The sequence below is a fragment of the Somniosus microcephalus genome, chromosome 7 (assembly GCF_052327205.1).
Source record: "Somniosus microcephalus isolate GS21.2 chromosome 7, FLI_Smic_1.0, whole genome shotgun sequence".
Classification (NCBI taxonomy): Eukaryota; Metazoa; Chordata; class Chondrichthyes; order Squaliformes; family Somniosidae; genus Somniosus; species Somniosus microcephalus.
Genome location: NC_140993.1, coordinates 212,543,481 through 212,563,080, shown reverse-complemented (window position 1 = coordinate 212,563,080; position 19,600 = coordinate 212,543,481). Strand labels below are relative to the sequence as shown.

At 47.5% G+C, this 19,600-nt stretch overlaps 1 protein-coding gene across 1 annotated transcript in view; it reads right to left on the bottom strand.

The window, feature by feature from the left end:
• zfpm2a (zinc finger protein, FOG family member 2a) overlaps nucleotides 1-1,081 on the bottom strand; it is a 986,033-nt gene extending 984,952 nt beyond the window's left edge. The window contains exon 1 of the mRNA XM_085993394.1: nucleotides 758-1,081. Within this exon, the coding sequence (XP_085849520.1) occupies nucleotides 758-797 (40 nt within the window). The 5' untranslated portion in view covers nucleotides 798-1,081. The remainder of the gene's footprint in view (nucleotides 1-757) is intronic.
• Nucleotides 1,082-19,600: the final 18,519 nt, after the last annotated feature.

Below are 19,600 nucleotides of genomic sequence, written 5' to 3'. Positions count from 1 at the left end.
CAAGTTTGCCTGCAACTCAAAACCTGACAGTACCATTAAAATGGGACCAGTTCTGCACTAAATATAGAGTATGAAACACGCAATGTTAACTCCTATAGTTACGTTTAGTCTTGATTTTATAATTCGCAGTATCTACATATGATAAACGTCTATGTTTTAACTTTATTGCGACCCATAAACGTATACAAAATAATCTAATTTAAATGTAATTTCTTTAGTGCTGTATTTAGTACTTACAGGGAACGAAAAATAATACAAAATAACCTGCGATGTAAAGATTTTTACAATGCAGATATCCCCAATACATGTTTGCTTCTTTTGGCATATTTTCGTACATTATTTGTAGATTTAAAGTATATAATACCGTACAAGCAAAAACTATTGCGATCGTGAAATCCAGTTTCAGAATGTGAGGGGAAATTCTAAATGTAACGAGCATGAACAAATGATACTTCCGTGTATCCATTTACAACCAAACCTCGCTGACAGAAAGTTTCCATTCAGCATAACCCGATGGGTTTTAAGATTCGTAATTACATTTATACAATTTCAATTACTCTTCTCCACAGTTTAAAAAAATAAAAACAGTAACCTTGGCATTAGATTGCATGTTATTACACAAGCCGGGCCTGACACAAACTGTGTAACGAGCGCGATCGTAAAACTCAAACTTTCACTCAAATGAAATGAAATATTACAAATAATAATCAAGCACATTTCAGCAAGCAGCATCGTCAGCAGGACTGTTTGAACTCACGTTTGATTTGCCTGGGGTTTCTCTGCTTTCGCCGAGACATGGTCAGTTAGTGCCAGCTGTTGCTGTGAGAGGGATCGATAGCCGTTACATGGAGAGGTATATGGATGGGCAGCCAGTGCAGACAGATACACAAACACACACACACACAGTGAGTGTGAGTGAGGCACAGGGGGCGGCTGCAGGAGACTGGAGAAGTAGCCGCGCTGAATGATGCGCTCGCTGCTCTGACTCACTCACTGCCTAGCTGCTGCTGGAGGCTCATTCCCTCAGAGCCCGCCGCCGCTCCGCACTCCTCTCCACTGGTGAAACTGTCTGTGTTCCCGTGTCCCCCCCCAACCCCCCGCCCGCCCCCCTCCCGCAGCGGCACAGCGCTCCTCCCCCGCCCTGCTCCCCCTCTCCTCTCAGTCCTCTCCCTTGTGCTGCTCCCCCACCACCATGTGCGCCAGGCTGAGCCTCGGTCTCAGCCGCAGCGTCGGAGACATTGAGCACGGAGAGAGAGAGAGAAAGAAAGGCCGGCCAGGGAGAGGAGAACTGCCTTCTACCCTGCCTCCTGCCTGGCGAGTCTTAAAGGGGACCGGCAGCGCTGACTCCGGCCCAGGACACCAGCGTTAAAGAGGGATTGCCACACTCAGGGTTATTCCAAGAATCCTGCAATAGAAATCTGCAAACGGATTTCAGTCAGGGCATGGACATGAAGGCTCAGGAGAAACTTAGAAAACGAAGACAATCTTTAACTCCCGGTGCTAACAGAGTTGGCAATGCCAGGGAATTTTTTAGAAGTGACATTTATGATCAGCAAGACCAATATAGCTTGCAAACATATGGGAGTATATTTTCTCATGCTGTAAAGCATGAGAATAAAAAGTGAGTAAACCAGCGAGGAAAGCTGATATTTTGCAGTAAATTTACAAAAACTACTGTTTTTCTCACTGGTAACTCATTTCCCAGTGTATCAGGTGTCGAGATGTAAATAACAAAAGTAGAGTGAGAAATTATGGCCTAGAAATTCGGTTGGTAGCGCCAGCGATTAGTGCCTAAAGAGCCCGAGAATTGGGGCGTTACCCAATTTTCAGGCGGGCGCAGTGAATATAGCGCCACCTCCCATATTGAGTATCCTTTTAGCGCCGGCGCTAACTCTTTGCACGCGCCCGCGGGCGCAGGCAGATCATGACATCATTTCAGTGTGCAACGCCTTTTTGGCGCCCCGGACCGGATATTCGGTGGCGCCCGCAACCTTTCCGCCTGGCACTATTAGTGACAGTTGGATGGAGCGTTCCCAGGCCCTTCTCGGACTCGGGGGGGGGGGGCGCTATTTAAAGGGGACAGCACTAGTATAAAAGCTGCAGCCATTTGGGCTGGCCATTCTGATCGTTGCTGGAGAGAGTTGCTGACCTTCTGTTGGACAGTACTTTTCTCATTGAGCCTTTGGAGGCACTGGCACTGGCAGCTTGAGGGCCCTGCTCCCGAGCTGGTGATGCAGCATCTGAAAGCAGGGAGGTGGAAGCGTGGCTTTAGCAAAAGGACAGCTTGGCAGCAAGGGATGCCATATTGCGGCAAGGCTATAACATGGGTCCACAGTGAGAAAGCATGCTGGCAGGGGGAACAAGTGGAAGGAGACAGTTGTAAAAGGTGAGAACCTTACCATCGCTGTCGACAATGGGGTCGGCAGCTGCAGTGGCTACAGGACCACTCAGACGTCCTCCAAGAATCTGGTGGACTCTCTCCTCGAGATCTGTGAGAGTGACCACTTGTGGAGGTCCTCCACCGGTGCGAAGCTGGTCTTTGCCAATCCTCGCCAGCTTGGACTGCAGGGGAAAGGAGGGGAAGTTATGTTACCTGATGCCCTGAGTGATCATCTCATGCCCCCCATGGTGGAAGAGCCCTTACATGATGCCTTGAGTGATCATCTCATGCCCCCCATGGTGCAAGAGCCCTTACATGACGCCTTGAGTCAAATGTGCATGTGTGTGCCCAGAAAGGGCCATGGGTGCTTGCTGGCAGATGGCCAATGGGGCACAGGCCACCCTGTAGCCATAAAGTCAGGTGCAAATGAAGGGATGCTGAAGTTTGCAGAAACAACACCCACCCTCACGACCCGAGTGAGGTCGTTGAATTTCTTTCTGCATTGGACAGGGCTACTGGTCACCATGCTGCTGGAGTTGACCCTCTGGCATACATCCCTCCAAGCTCGTCGGTAGTCCTTATGATTCGGCCTCCTGCCATTGTCTGGGTAGAGAACATCTTGCCGGCGCTCCACTGTGGCCACCAGTGCCCCAGAGCCTCACTGGTGAAGCACTCTGCTCTCTGTCTCACCTTCTCCATCTGGTCCAAGTTTTTAGCACCAGAGAAGGGCCTGCGCCGATTCTGAGGCCTGCAAGGCACAGAGTGTGGATGCTGAAGCTGACTGACCCACCCCTTTAAGAGCTGGCCGGCACCTGGAAGTCTTGTGGTCATCGGTAATTGAAAGCACCTGCGCTGCGCCCGTCTGCTCTGATATTGGGTTGCGCCGGAAGTTTAGCGCCTTAGGAGTCCCGTGTAATGCCTGAATTCGCACCTCAATCACCTTTAGGGGCGATGCAACCCAATATCGCGCCAGGTGGCGATAAGTTGCGTCTGGCTATAAACTTTGCGCTGCGCCAATTCTAACGCCCCAAGCAGGGCTATACCCAATTTCTAGGCCTAAATATTTTAGTGGCTTGTTAACTGTTTATAAATGTCTGAAATGTGCTTACGTCCAATTACATAGAAATTGCAGCACAGAAACAGGCCATTCGAGCCAACTGGTCTTTATGCTCCACAGGAGCCTCCTCCCACTCTAATTCATCTCACCCTATCAGCATATCCTTTTTCCCTCATGTACTTAGCTAGGTTCCCTTAAATGCATCTATGCTATTTGTCTCAACTATTCAATGGGCTAGATTTAGGTTTTAAAACAATTTTGCCCACAAAGTTGCTGGAAGTACGAGATGATAATGTGTGGCAAGGGCAACAGGCCATCTGGAACCTTGGTGAACAACAGAATAAAGTGTATCTCCTTAACCAATGAGATTAGAGGATTGGGAAATAAACAGAGGAAGGACTGAGAAAGAGAAATAAAGAGAGCCAAAGAAAGATTGGTTTAAGAAAGAGAGAAAAGAGACAGAAAGGAAAAGTAAGAAAAAAATTTTAATTTAAAATTTGACATTTTTAAAATCTAAAACAATTTACAACCTGAAGGAATGAGATGCCACACTTATAATTGTTTACTTTCTGGACAAGCGAGGTTAATTGGCAGGCAGTACCACTTATCACATCATTAAAAGGGTGCTTACGCTGATAATTACAAGACTTAACTTTCTGTGGCGAGTTTAATGGACAATTAATGTGCAAATGCAGTAACTTCATAAAATCACGGGCAAGTTAAGCGCGAGATTCTGTTTTCACAAAGCCAACGGCAGAGTGACACAAATCGGCCAGCAAGTTGTGGTGATTCACAATTCATGGGGTATTTCTTCCTTGCTGCAAGTTGCTGGCCGATTTGTATGCGTCGTTCAGAAATAATTTTTGCAGCAAAATCTGGCCTCGTGGTGGCAAGTTCCACATTCTAACCACTGTGGGTAAAGAAATTTCCCCCGAATTCCATTTTGGGTTTATTAGTCTTATATAAGAAACGTAACCAGCCTATTTATAAACAAATCAGGAAAAGAGAGCATAGGAAAGAATAAGGTAAGGGACGACAGTAATGGCAAGGGAATAAATAAAGTTATAGAACAGGAGTCTAAAAAGATAAAGTGAGAGGAAATCCTATTAAAAATGAGGTAAACTGAACAGCAATGCACACAGTGTCCATAATAAAACGGGAGCTGGAGGCAATCATGTGTTGCGAGGAACCAGACATAGTAGGGATTACTGAGACATGGCTACAGAAAAATCAGGACTGGGAATTAAACATTGCAGGGTATAACATATTTAGAAAAGATAGAGAGGGAAAAAAGGGGAAGTGGAATAGCTGTACTTATTAGGGATAACATAATGGCAGTAGAAAAAAGTGACGCAGCTATCAACAAGACAAAAATAGAATCTATATGGATAGAGATAAAAGATAATAAAGGATCAATCACACTAATAGGTGTTAGTCTACAGACCACCTAATAATGGAAAGGAGATGGAGGAAGAAATATGCAGACAAATTAGGAAAATGAGTAACACCATAGAATAATAATCATGGGGGATTTCAACTACCCTGATATTAATTGGACAGAAGAGGTAGGTAAAGGGGATAAGGGAATGGAGTTCCTACAATGTGTACAGGACTCCTTTCTAACCCAATATGTGAAAAGCCCAACAAGGGAGGATTTGCTCTTGGATCTAGTAATGAGGAATTAACCAGAGCAGATAAGAGAAGTAAAAGTAGGGGAACATCTAGGCAATAGTGACCATAATATAATACACTTTAATATGATAATTAAGAAATAGTATGACGAAAACCAGGGTAATAGATTGGAGAAAAGCTGATTTTGAGGGGCTGAGAATAGAACTTGGGGAAAATAAAATGGGCAACAATATTGGCAAACAAAGATATAGAAACATTTAAAACGGTGTTCAACAGAGTGCAGGAACAATATGTTCTGCTAAAAGGAAAGAACAAGCTAAACACTAATGAGTCTCCAAGGATGAATAAAGCCATAAGGGAACAATTGAGGGTAAGGAAAGAAGCATACATTAAGTACATGGACAGCAGGGGAGTGCACGATAAGAGAGAATATGAAGAGTTAGGAGAGAAGTCAAAAAACAATTAGGAAGGCAAAGAAGAACTATGAAGTTAAGTTATCAAGGAACATAAAATAAAATAGTAAAATATTTTACAGGCATATCAATAAAAAAGGAAGGTTGGGATGGGAATAGGGGACATTAAGGGATAGGCAGGATAATACCACAGGTAATGATAGAGAGATGGCACAAATATTAAATAATTATTTTGCTTCATTATTTACCAGGGAGATATGACAGGTGGACATGACATTGGATGATGAGATTAATAATAAGATAAGTGCACTTAAAATAAAAAGAGGGGATATATTAAATAAACTAATCAAACTCAGAGGATAAAACCCCTGGTCTGGATGGATTGCATCCACGCATTTTAAAAGAATCTAGGGAAGAGATAGCAGAGGCCTGGGGGTCCTTGTGCATGAAACACAAAAGGTTAGCATGCAGGTACAGCAAGTAATCAAAAAGGCAAATGGAATGTTGGCCTTTATTTCAAGGGGGTTGGAGTATAAAAGCAGGGAAGTCCTGCTACAACTGTACAGGGTATTGGTGAGACCACACCTTGAGTACTGCGTACAGTTTTGGTCTCCTTATTTAAGGAAGGATATACTTGCATTGGAGGCAGTTCAGAGACAATTCACGAGGTCAATTCCAGAGATGAGGGGTTGACTTATGAGGAAAGGTTGAGCAGGCTGGGCCTACACTCATTGGAATTTAGAAGAATGAGAGGTGATCTTATTGAAACATATAAGATACTGAGGGGGCTCGACAAGGTAGATGCAGAGCGGATGTTTCCCCTCATGGGGGAATCTAGAACTCGGGGGCATAGTTTAACAATAAAGGGTCGCCCTTTTTGAACTGAGATGAGGAGGAATTTCTTCTCTTAGAGGGTCGTAAATCTGTGGAATTCTCTGCCCCAGAGAGCTGTGGAGGCTGGGTCATTAAATACATTTAAGGTGGAGCTAGACAAATTTTTGCAAGATAAGGGAGTGAAGGGTTATGGGGAGCGGGCTGGGAAGTGGCTTTGAGCCCAAGATCAGCCATGATCTTATTGAATGGCGGAGCAGACTCGAGGGGTCAAGTGGCCTATTCCTGATCCTATTTCTTATATGTTATACATATTTAATAATTCATTAGAAAAAGGTGTAGTGTCAGATGACTAGCAGATTGCTAACATAATACCTATATTTAAGAAGAGGGATAGACCATGTCCAGGGAATTATAGACCAGTCAGCTTAACATCGGTGATAGGAAAAATAATGGAATTCCTACTAAAGGAGAAAATAGAAGAACATCTCGGAATTCAAAAACATAGTAATGAATACTCAGCATGGATTTCAAAAGGGAGAGTCTTGCTTGACCAACCTCATTGAATTTTTGAAGAGGTAACACAGAGAATAGACAAGGGTAATGCAGTAGATGTAATTTATCTAGATTTTCAAAAGGCCTTCGATAAGGTACCCCATAATAGACTAATGAATAAGATCAGAGAATGCGGAGTCAGGGGACAAGTAGTAGAATGGATTGCTAGCTGGCTTCAAGACAGAAAGCAGAGAGTGGGAGTAAAGGGTTGCTATTCACAGTGGCAGAAGGTGGGTAGTGGTGTTCCACAAAGATCACTGCTGGGATCACTGTTGTTCACAATTTATATTAACAATTTAGACTTTGGAATCAAAAACACAATTTCTAAATTTGCAGATGACACCAGTTAGGGGGGATAGTCAATACTGAGGAGGACTGCAACAAATTACAGGAGGACATTAATAAACTTGCAGAATGGGCATATAATTGGCAAATGAAGTTCAACACAGCTAAATGTGAGGTATTACATTTTGGTAGGAAGAATAGGGAGGTCACTTATTGGAGGGTGCGAGTCTAGGTGGGATAGAGGAACAAAGGGATCTCGGGAGTACAAATACACTAATCACTAAAAGTTGTGCCACAGGTTAGCAAGGCCATAAAAAAAGCAAACCAAGCACGAGGGTTTATTTCTAGAGGGATAGAATTGAAAAATAGGGAAGTTATGCTAAACCTGTATCGAACCTTGGTTAGACCACACTTAAGAGTACTGCATACAGTTCTGGTTGCCATATTATAAAAAGGATATGGAGGCCCTGGAGAGGATGCAGAGATTTACAAGGATGATACCAGAAATGCGAGGGTTTACATATCAGGAAAGGATGAACAGGCTGGGTCTCTTATCTCTTGAAAAAAGACCTAATAGAGGTCTTTAAAATTATGAAAAATGATGATAGTGTGGATACAGAGAGAATGTTTCCATTTGTGGGGAAGAGCAAAACTAGAGGCCATCAACATAAGATAGTCATCAAGAAATCCAATAGGGAATTCAGAAGAAACTTCTTTACCCAGAGAGTGGTGAGAATGTGGAACTCGCTACCACAGTGAGTGGTTGAAACAAATAGTATAGATGCATTTAAGGGGAGGTTAGACAAGCATATAAGGAAGAAGGGAGTGGAGGGTTTTGTTGATAGATTTAGATGAGGAAAGATGGGAGGAGGCTCGTGTGGAGCATAAACGCCGGCATGGACTGGATGGGCCGAATGGCCTGTTTCTGTGCCATATATCCTATGTAATCCTGTAAATGACCCCTATTTTTGAACTCCCCACAACTGGAAACATCTTCTCTACATCTACCCTATCAAACCCCTTCATAATTTTAAAGACCTCTATTAGGTCACCCCTCAGCCTTCTCTTTTCTAGAGAAAAGAGCACCAACATGTTCAGTCTTTCCTGAAAGCTATAACCTCTCAGTTCTGGTATCAACCTTGTAAATCTTTTTTACACATTTTTCCATGCCTACATACCTTTTTGTAATATAGAAACCAGAACTATGCACAGTACTTTAACTGTGGCCTAACCAAGGTACATTTAATGATTTGTGAATCTGTACCGCTAGAACCTTTTACTCATCTACCCCAATTAGACTGTTATTTCCACAGTATATCTGGCCTCCTTATTTCTCCTAGAAAAATGCACCCCTCATTTTTATCTATATTGAAATTCATTTTCATTTACATAGAATGTACAGCACCAAAACAGACCATTTGGTCCAATAGGTCTATGTCAGTGTTTATGCGCCACACAAGCCTCCTCCCACCCCTTTTCATCTTATCCTATCAGCATAACTTTCTATTCATTTCTACCTGATGTGTTTATCTAGCTTCCCATTAAATGCATCTATGCTATTCACCTCAGCTACTCCGTGTGGTAGTGAGTTCCACATTCTAACCACTCTCTGAGTAAAGAAGTTTCTCCTGAATTCCTTATTGGATTCATTAGTGACAATCTTAAATTTATGGTCCCTGGTTTTGGTCTTCCCCACAAGTAGAAACATCTCTATGTCTACCCTATCAAACCCTTTCATAATCTTAAAAGCCTCTATCAGGTCACCCTCAGCCTTTTCTTTTCTAGAGAAAAGAGCCTCAGCCTGTACAATCTTCCCTGCTTAATATAACCTCTCAGTTCTGGTATCATCCTTTTAAATCTTTTTTGCACCTTCTCCAGTTTCTCAATATCTTTTTTATAATGCGTCAAAAATTCCTGTAACCGATAAACGGCGCCCATCATTTGCCCTTACCCGTTTAACCTCCATGATATTTTTTGCTGCAATTTGCTGGAAGTGCGAGATGGGAACAGCGTCTGGGATCTGAGTGAACAGGACCAGCAACTGTGTATCTCCTTAACCAATCAGCTTAATGGATTGTGAAATGAACAGCGCAAGGAATGAACAAGGAAGTATAAGAAGGTGAGTTCAATGTCAAATCAGGTATAGAAAGAGAAATAAACAGGGAAATAACAATTGGATTAAGAAAGGGAGAAAAAAAGAAAGAAAAAGTAAAAAATACTCCAACAATTAAAATCTGAAGGAATGAGACTCCACACTTGTAATACAGGTAGACTATCCTTTATCCAAAAACCTCGGGACCAGCCATGTTTCGGTTTTCGGAAAATTTCGGATTTCGGAAGGTATTTTATAAGACTGGGAAATTTGTCGGGGGTCGGCGGGGGGGTCGGGGTCGGCGGGGGGTCGTCGGGGGTGGGGGTCGGCGGGGGTCGGGGTCGTGCGCACGACTTACGCTGAACGAAAACGCTTTCGGTTTTCAGAGGACTTCGGTTTTCGGAAGTGCGGATAAAGGATACACTATCCCTTATCCGAAAGGGTGGGGGTCGGCGGGGGGTCGGGGGGGAGAAAAGAATATCGGACAGGCCGCTGCAGCTATCGGATGGGCCGCTGTATTGTTGGGTTCACTCTCCCGGTATACCTCCTTCACACTGCCCGGCTCGGCCTGCAATCTCCTACCCAGGAGGGAACTCAGTGACCCTCTGCCCTGCTCAGCGTAAGTTGTGCGCCACTCTGGTCATGTCGTGCGCACGACTTAGGCTGAACGAAAAAACCTTCGGTTTTTAGAGGGTTTCGGTTTTTGGAAGTTCGGATAAAGGGTAGTCTACCTGTAGTTACTTTTCAGTGTCAGAGGTTGACTGGCAGTAATTAATACTTACTGCATCGTTAAAAGTGTACTGAGTGTTGAAATGTCTTGAGTTAACTTTCTGTGGTGAGTTTACTTCATATCTACGGTGGAAGTACAGGAACTTCATCTTGCTCAGTGCATTTCAATGGGGAGCCAGACAGCAGATAATCAGTTGCATCTCCGACAGCAACTTCTCGATTTCCGCGTTTAGCCTCTGTAATGAAATCTGTTTGTCTTGATCCTGTATTCGTTTTGCACTCATGTATATTACCCTCCCCCACTGTGTATAGTTTCACTTCCTCTTTCCCGACTAACCTGGGAGGTTCCAGGTCTTGGCTCTTGGCTCCGCCCCTGACTTCTCTTACATAAAGATCCCAGGATCTGTATGACTCATTCCTGTGAACCAGTCGGCGTGTTGAGATGTTAGCTCTGATCTTAGTGATTAAAAGCCAACTTGTTTAAGTCTATAACTTCTAGTTTTGTGGTTATTGAAGGCCCATCAATTTTAATCACTAAAGAATACTAGGATGGATCGACTCCTAAAACCAGAGCGTCTGGACTTGGATCCACATTCTGCTGAAGCATCAAATCAATTTGGACACTAGCTCAAATGCTTCGAACTCGTCGCGGGGGCCTCATCCGCTAGCGAGGTAGATAAACTGAGTCTACTGACTACTCGCGTAAGTCATCGGATTTATTCGTTCATCCGGGACGCCACCTCTTACACGGAGGCCATCACTGTCCTGAAGGCCCAATACCAGAGGCCGGTAAACGAAGTGTACGCCAGACAGCTTCTGGCTACACGCAGGCAGCGACCAGAGGAATCAATGGACGATTTCTTACAGGGCCTAAAGGACCTGGTCCGGGACTGTAACTGCAAGGCCGTGACGGCCAACGCGTACTCTGACGAATTGGTCCGCGATTCCTTCATCACGGGCCTCAAATCGAATTATATCCGGCAGAGACTGCTGGAGAAGGAGGTCCTGGACTTAAAAAAGGCAGTGGCCACTGCGCGATCACTGGACGTAGCCCAGAGAAACTCTGACTCTTATTCTTCCGGCCATGCGGCCCTCACCGCCTCGTGCGCGCCGAGGGGGCCGCCATCTTGGAATCAGCCATCTTCCCCATCCAGGTCTCAGACCAGCTCTACGCCGCCGGCGTCTCCACACAGAAGTTCACCCAGGAGTCCTACTACAGCGGCAATGTCTCGAGGCCCGAAATGCTACTTCTGCGGCCAGGCCAAGCACCCCAGACAACGATGCCCAGCGAAGGACGCTACATGCTTCAAATGTAAGAAAAAGGGGCATTTTAGTAAAGTCTGCAGGGGGAATCTGATTTCGAACTCCGTCACCGCCTCGTGCGTGCTGTGCGGGCCGCCATCTTGGGATCCGCCATCTTTTCCCAACTCAACGGCCGCCCAGGGCCCAACAGTGGCTTCGATCACGGTGGATCAATCCAGACCACACCCGTTGACAAAATCCATGATGGACATACAGGTAAACGGGAATTTAACTAAGGCCTAGAAATTCGGTAGGCTTAGCGCCGCTTTTGAGGCGCTAGAGGGCCTAGCGCCGGAGTTATGGCCAGTTTGGAAATTGAGTGGGTCCCTAAATCTGCGTTAGGCTGTTAGCGCTGCACCGGCACCGATGACGTCATCGGTGTGCGCAGCGTCCCGGTTGCCATGGTAACCCACCCGAACTCCGAAATTGACTTGCGGCCGCCTCGCCCGTGGCAGCCGCAAGCAACGTTCTGGCAGAGGTGCCTTACTGGACTTTGCGCCGGCGCATTAAAGGCCCCGCGGCGGCCGGCCGCTTTCCCGCCGGCCGCCTGGCCGCAGCTCCCTCCCCGGACTTCTCCCCCCCCCCCGGGACAGATGCAAACCCGGCACTTGTCCGAGGTGCCGGGCTCATTTTTACAATGATTTTCGCGGGCCGCGGCCGGGTGCAGGCAGCTCCTCCTTAAGGGAAGGAGGAGGCCTGCACTTCCCGAACCTGCCGCACCGCAGCGGGCGCCGCAGCGCTGGAATAGCGCCGCAATTCAGCGCGTAGCGCCAGTTTTCAGGCGCAAACAGCCTTCAGTAGCGCCGGCAGCCGTTTGGGCGCAGAACTAGTGAATTTTTGGCGCGCACAGCGCGACTTAGCACCGGCGCTAAATTTCCGGCGTTAAGCCCCGGCGCAGCGCAAACTCAATTTCTAGGCCTAAATGTTTAATTGACTGTGGGAGTACCGAGAGTTTTATCCACCCTAGCCTGGTACGGCGGCACTCATTAATGGTAACCCCTACATGGAGCAGAATTGCTATGGCTGCTAAGCCCCACACTTCGGACATTTTGGGCTACTGTGTGGTAACACTGACTGTAAAAGGCACGGACTACAAGGATTTTAAACTCCTCGTGATGCCAGAACTCTGTGTGAAATAAAGAATAGATTTGCCTTCCAAAACTAGGCTTTATTAACTTTAAAATCTGCAGCACATCTTCCCACATCCAGTCCCAACCAAAGCTGGAAAAGAACTGAATTTAAGGTGGCCACAACACATCATGTGATCATCAACTACCAATGAGATTACAACATATATCCCAAGGCAGTTAACAAACAACCAATCACAATACTTTTACTAAACAAGGAATAATCACCACACTGTGTTAATGTAATCTTGGGCCTGCACTTCCAGTGCCACCACGAAAGTGTCACGCTAGCATATGGCGGGTCCCAGCCGCCACTCACAGTCTGTGGCCTATCAACCTTAAAAATCAGCCCGCCCTCTTTATTCGCTAATCTCGCTCCGAACTGTAGGCCCATAGCGACCAAAAGTAGACGGTACAGTCTGGAAGACAGACACTTTATCAAGGCGGAAGTGGACAGACTCCTGCGGGAAGGCATTATTGATTGCAGTACCAGCCCGTGGCGTGCCCAAGTAGTCATAGTTAAAAATAGCGAAAAGAAACGGATGGTAATTGACTACAGCCAGACTGTTAATATTTATACCCAGCTGGACGCCTACCCTTTACCCCGCATATCGGAAATGGTCAACCAGATTGCGCAATACCGAGTCTTCTCGACTATCGACCTCAAATCCGCGTATCACCAGCTCCCCATTAGAACAGAGGACCACCCATACACCGCCTTCGAGGTGAACGGGTGCCTCTACCATTTTCTCAGAGTGCCCTTCGGGGTAACAAATGGGGTCTCGGTCTTCCAACGTGAGATGGACCGCATGGTTGACGAGAATAAACTACAAGCTACCTACCCCTATCTGGACAATGTCACTATCTGCGGGCACAACCAGCAAGACCACGATCTAAATCTTGCGAGATTTTTAAAAACTGCCCTAAAGCTGAATCTAACCTACAACGAAGACAAATGTGTCTTCAACACAACCCGTCTCTGTATCCTCGGCTGTGTGGTGGAAGATGGGGTAATTGGACCGGACCCTGACCGATTACGCCCCCTAAAGGAACTGCCCCTGCCACACAATCCCAAAGCTTTAAAAAGGTGCCTGGGATTTTTTTCGTATTATGCCCAATGGGTGCCCAATTACTCTGATAAGGCCCGACCCCTCATTAAATCGACGTCCTTCCCACTATCAGCTGAAGCTCGGGAGGCTTTCACCAGTATTAAACAGGACATTGAAAGGGCTGCAGTGTGTGCAGTGGACGAATGCATTCCCTTTCAAGTCGAAAGCGATGCGTCAGACTTTGCCTTAGCTGCGACCCTCAATCAGGCTGGGAGACCTGTGGCCTTCTTCTCCCGAACCCTTCAGGGACCTGAAATAAGGCACTCTTCTGTCGAGAAGGAGGCACAGGCTATAGTGGAGGCAGTGCGGCACTGGAGACACTACCTAGCCGGCAAACGTTTCACCCTGCTCACCGACCAGCGGTCGGTGGCTTTCATGTTTAATAACAAACAAAGGGGGAAAATCAAGAATGACAAAATACTCAGGTGGATGATCGAACTATCCACGTTCGACTATGATATTATGTACAGGCCGGGAGCCCTTAATGAACCCCCAGATGCACTATCGCGGGGAATGTGTGCCAGCATTCATACGGACAAATTACAGGGTCTCCACAACGACCTCTGTCACCCAGGGGTCACCCGACTATAGCATTTTATAAAGTCCCGCAATCTGCCCCACTCCATCGAGGAGGTCAGGACAATGACCAGAGCCTGCCACATCTGTGCGGAATACAAGCCTCGTTTCTACAGGCCTGACCGTGCACACCTTATCAAAGCCACACGGCCATTCGAGCGCCTAAGTCTGGACTTCAAGGGACCCCTTCCCTCTGCCGACCGTAACGTATACTTCCTCAATATCATTGATGAATATTCCCGCTTCCCCTTCGCCATTCCCTGCCCAGACATGACCAGTGCCACGGTCATCAAGTGTCTCTGTAATCTATTCTGCATGTTTGGCATGCCGAACTACATACACAGCGATAGGGGGACGTCATTCATGAGTGACGAGCTGCGCCAGTTCTTGCTCTCGAAGGGGATAGCCACTAGCAGAACCACTAGCTACAACCCCCGGGGTAATGGGCAAGTGGAAAGGGAGAATGCTACTGTTTGGAAGGCTGCCACGTTAGCCTTAAAGTCAAAAGGCCTTCCGACCTCCCGTTGGCAGGAAGTCCTCCCAGACGTGCTCCACTCCATAAGGTCTCTGTTATGTACTGCCACTAACGCTACCCCTCACGAAAAGTTGTTCGTTTTCCCCCGGAAATCCACCTCGGGCATATCTCTACCCGCGTGGCTGACGTCTCCGGGGACAGTACTATTGCGGAAGCACGTGAGAGGCCATAAAACGGACCCCCTTGTGGAAAAGGTACAGCTTCTCCATGCAAACCCTCAGTACGCCGATATCGAATACTCTGACGGGCGAGAGGACACCGTTTCCATAAAAGACCTCGCTCCCTTGGGGAGCGGAGAGAACGATGGGATGAAGACCTACACTACAAAGAGACAGGACGCCCAGAGGTATCAATACCCAACTTTAACCTGGAGGACACTGCAGATAACCTGGAAGACACTGCGGAGGCCCGGACAGCGGAGGAACCAGAATCCACTCCCCTAGAGGCACCCCAACCAGCTTTGCGCCGATCACTGAGAACTGCAAAACCTCCTGACAGACTCACTTATACCAACTTTTAAGAAACATCACCCCGATGGACTAAATCTATAGAAGGGGTGAATGTAATGAAATCTGTTTGTCTTGATCCTGTATTCGTTTTGCACTCATGTATATTACCCTCCCCCACTGTGTATAGTTTCACTTCCTCTTTCCCGACTAACCTGGGAGGTTCCAGGTCTTGGCTCTTGGCTCCGCCCCTGACTTCTCTTACATAAAGATCCCAGGATCTGTATGACTCATTCCTGTGAACCAGTCGGCTGGTTGAGATGTTAGCTCTGATCTTTGTGATTAAAAGCCAACTTGTTTAAGTCTATAACTTCTAGTTTTGTGGTTATTGAAGGCCCATCAGCCTCGCCATTATTTTGACAGATACTTTTGACCCATTATGGAAAGCAGAACCGTGCACAGTATTCCAAATGTGGTCTAACCAAGGTTCTATACAAGTGTAACATAACTTCTCTGCTTTTTAATTCTGTCCTTCGAGAAATGAACCCCAGTGCTTTGTTTGCTTTTTTTATGGCTTTATTAATCTGCGTCACTACTTTTAGTGATTTGTGTATCTGTACCCTGAGATCCCTTTGCTCCTCTACCCCATTTAGAGACTAAGGCCGCGAATTAAATTCAGCTGAGAGGGCGGGTTAGGAGGTGGGTCGGCAGCAAAAATCGGAAAAACGTACGGCGGGCTGCGATCCCGCCTCTGTCCCATCTCCACACAACTTTCGGAAATGTCAGGTCAGCCGCTTCCGAACTGACCCGACACTAAACGACGCGGAAGGCACTTAAGGCAGTTAACAGCTTGTTAACTGCCTTTCTAAACGTATTTTAATAGGGCTTTCCGATTTTGGTGCATTTTGTCCGTGTTTCCCGTCTTTGGAGAAACATGCCAGCTGCAATGAGCCGGGTTTCTCGAGGTCATGAATTGGTGTCAATTGCTGCAGCAGCTTCAAAGCACTCCTGCAACATGGCTGACATTCAAATGCCACAACTTTGTTGTTTGATGTTTTGGCAAAGATTTTGCAACTCTACTGAACTTGAGTGTTCAAGCTGAGACCCAACTGTAGTGTCACCTGTTTGGAATATCCTCAGACCACTTTGACTGTGCGCTTGCAAGCTTCTTTCCTCAACTCAAATCTATAACAATGATATGGGAACCATTTACACCTGGTCATCAGATTCCGAGGAAGAGCAGCCGCAGCAGCAGCACAACCAGCCACAACAGCAGCACCAGCACCAGGAGCGCCAACCTCCTCCTCAACCACCTGATGTTGAACAGGGCAGAAGGCTTCAGCGCAGGGCTGCACGTCACCGCAGGAGATACCCCCATCACAGGCTTTGTGGCAGTTTCCTCAACATGATTGAGCAGCAGTGGCAAAGGAGGCTGAGACTTTCAAGAGACGTAGTCGCTGACATCTGCGCAATGCTGCACCAACACCTAGAGCCCAGAGGAGCGTGTGGACACTCCTTACCAGTGGCTGTCAAAGTCACCACCACAATAAACTTCTTTGCTTCGGGCTCCCTCCAGGGATCAGCTGCAGACATCAGCAGCATCTCCCAGTCAGCCGCACACACCTACAGTACGCAGGTCACCGATGCCCTCTTTGTAAAGTCGCACAATTACATCCACTTCTCCTCGGATGACCCAAGTGTAACTGTGCGTGTGGTTGGGTTTGCAAATATGGCAGGCTTGATAATGGTGCAGGGCGTCATAGACTGCACACATGTAGCCATTAGGGACCCCTATCACAACCCAGCTGTATTTGTTAACCGCAAGGGATTCCACTCCCTGAACGTCCAACTGTTATGGAACCACAGGAAGATCATAATGCATGTTTGCGCAAAGTACCCTGGCAGTTGCCATGACTCCTTCATCCTGCGGCAGTCTACTGTGCCTCAGCTCTTCCATCCGCCAACCCAACTTTCCGGATGGCTACTTGGCGACAAGGTCTATCCCCTGAAAAAGTGGCTCATGACACCGATGAGGAGGCCATCAAACAAGGCTGAGGAGAGGTACAATGTGAGCCACATTTCCACCAGAAGCATCATAGAGCAAACCATCGCTTGCTCAAAATGCGATTCCAGTGCTTGGACAGATCTGGTGGAGCCCTGCAGTATGCACCAGCCAGGGTCTCCAGAATCATCGTAATCTGCTGTGCGCTGCATAACATCGCACAGCAGCGTGGCTTAGTGCTGCCGGATGACCAAGTGGCTCAGCGCACACACTCCTCGGAAGAAGAGGAGGAGGACGAGGAGCCATGCCTTGCGGGTCTGGATGTGGCCAATGCAGCAGCACGCGACCACATTGCTGGCCGTCGGGCAAGGGATGCACTCATCCATGTCAGATTCGCGTATGCTTACGCTTCAAACACAGGTGGCTGACAGATGGAGATGAATATAAGGTCGAGATTCTTAACACACCATACGTCATCTGTCCAATAAACGGTGCTTTCCGATCAATCTCACCACCATCATTATAAATGGAATTAGCTCTGAGCCCTAACTGTGCAGCTTCCATTTCCCACAATACATAGACCAGAACCTCAAATGCTTGCCATCACTTTTGTTTAAAGACATCATAAAAGGAGGACACTCGATACTTTATAGCACAATAAAACACTCAAGTGACTACCCTTGTGCTATTTGTGTGTTAACTTCCTCTTATGCATGCTTCTACATGGTGCTTCCCCCGTGGCTTCAGCAGATGTAGAGGCACCTTGCTCACGTTGATGTTGCACCTGCTTAGACGCCTTTGACGGGCGTCCTCTGGGTTTGGGAGCCTGGGAGAGCTCCTCCACAGTCTGCTCTTCCTGTGGTTGTGCAGGGGCTGAGACAGCCATCTCAGTTGGGTGAGGACTCAGGGGCTCTGACTGAGTGCTCCTCAGTGACATGGTCGTGTGAGCGCTTGGAGAGGAGCCCACACTTCCTTGTTGGCTGCCACCAACATCCCTCTCATGGGTCAGCTGCACTTCAGTGCTAGCAAGTGGCTGGAGAACACCTTGCTGCACATCAGGGGGGCCATGAGGACCCGTATCTGTACTGGCAGTCCTCATAACAAGGACGTCCATGAAGCTCTGGTGTCTCTCCTCAATAGATGCCCATCTCTCCTCCATAGCAGACAATCTATTTTGAAGAGTCACCATGTTTTCTGGCGACTTATGTCCTCCATGGCGGTTGCCACCCTCTCCATGGCGGAACGTTCATGCTGCATCAACACCATTGCCTCCACAAAGGCAGTGCTCATGTTAGAGATGGACTCCTCCATTCTCTGCACACTTGCAGTTACCCTGGATGCAAACCCTGTCAGAGACTCCTGCACTTGTACCTGGAGTTCCAGCACCACTCTCTTTCTGGATCATTCAAGATGCAGCAGAAACAGGAAATGAGAGGCTGAGGCTACATGGACCCCTTAAAAGCAAGTGCAGCAATGACCTCATCAGTGCAGACCAACAGACCCGCTCCCATGCACTGCAGCAGACAGCGCGAACGACGGGACTAATTGGTCCAATTAAACCAAAATGGGACATCGGGAGCAGCTGAAACCGGCAGCGGGTCCAAAACCCGCCCACCAGGCAACCCAACTCCATCCCGCCTCCTCCATTAAAATCAAGCCCCTAATTTCCAAGGAGTATGTGGCCTATTTATTCTTCCTACCAAAATCCACCATCACACATTTATATATATTGAAATTAATTTACCAATTACGCACCCACTGTGCAAGTTTCTTAGGGGGAGACCTTCCCCTAGAGGGCTGTTTGAGGCGCTAAGTGAAAAATGTTTGGAAAGTTAGTGCCAGGCGCTAACCTTTTCAAACATTTGTTAAATTTCCTCTTTTTGCTCCAAGGGGGAAGTGGAGAGCTAAATCAAGCGCTCCTCTTGCCTCTTGGAGTGCAAGAGGCGGGGAACGTCCCAATCCAGGGTGATGTGTTCAGCCGCGCCACGTGTGGCCACGCATGGCGCTGCTGCGTTGCAGGGGCTCTCCCCTGCATTAAAGGGAAGGACCCCACGCTGCGAGCTCTGCAGGTTTCATTGTAGATTTCTGGGCCACTAGGGAACGGGAGTGCAGCGCAATCTGCCTGGCACTCAAGAAGAGTGCTGAGCTGAGCGATCCCAGCACAGACGCTGTGACCGGTGGCCGAAAATAATTTTTTTCTTAAATCGGCTTTTTTTTTTCAGCCAGCCTCCCACCACACCTTTAAGTTGCGCCCCGCGAGCGGCCGGCCTCACTGTTTGCGACCCCTGCAGCAGTCAGTAACATCACCCTGCGCTGCTGCAGGGTGTGAGTGCGAATTTTTCTCTCGAGGCACTACCGGCGTGTTGCGCCCAGAGATGATGTCATGATCTCTGGGCACCGAAGATCAGGGCGCTACACGGTAGCGTCGCCGCTAACCTCCTGCAAAATTTCGCAGGTGGTGCAGTTATCGCCTCGTGGGGGGGGGCGGAAAGCAATTTGCGCCCCGTTAACGCCTCCCACCGGAGGCGC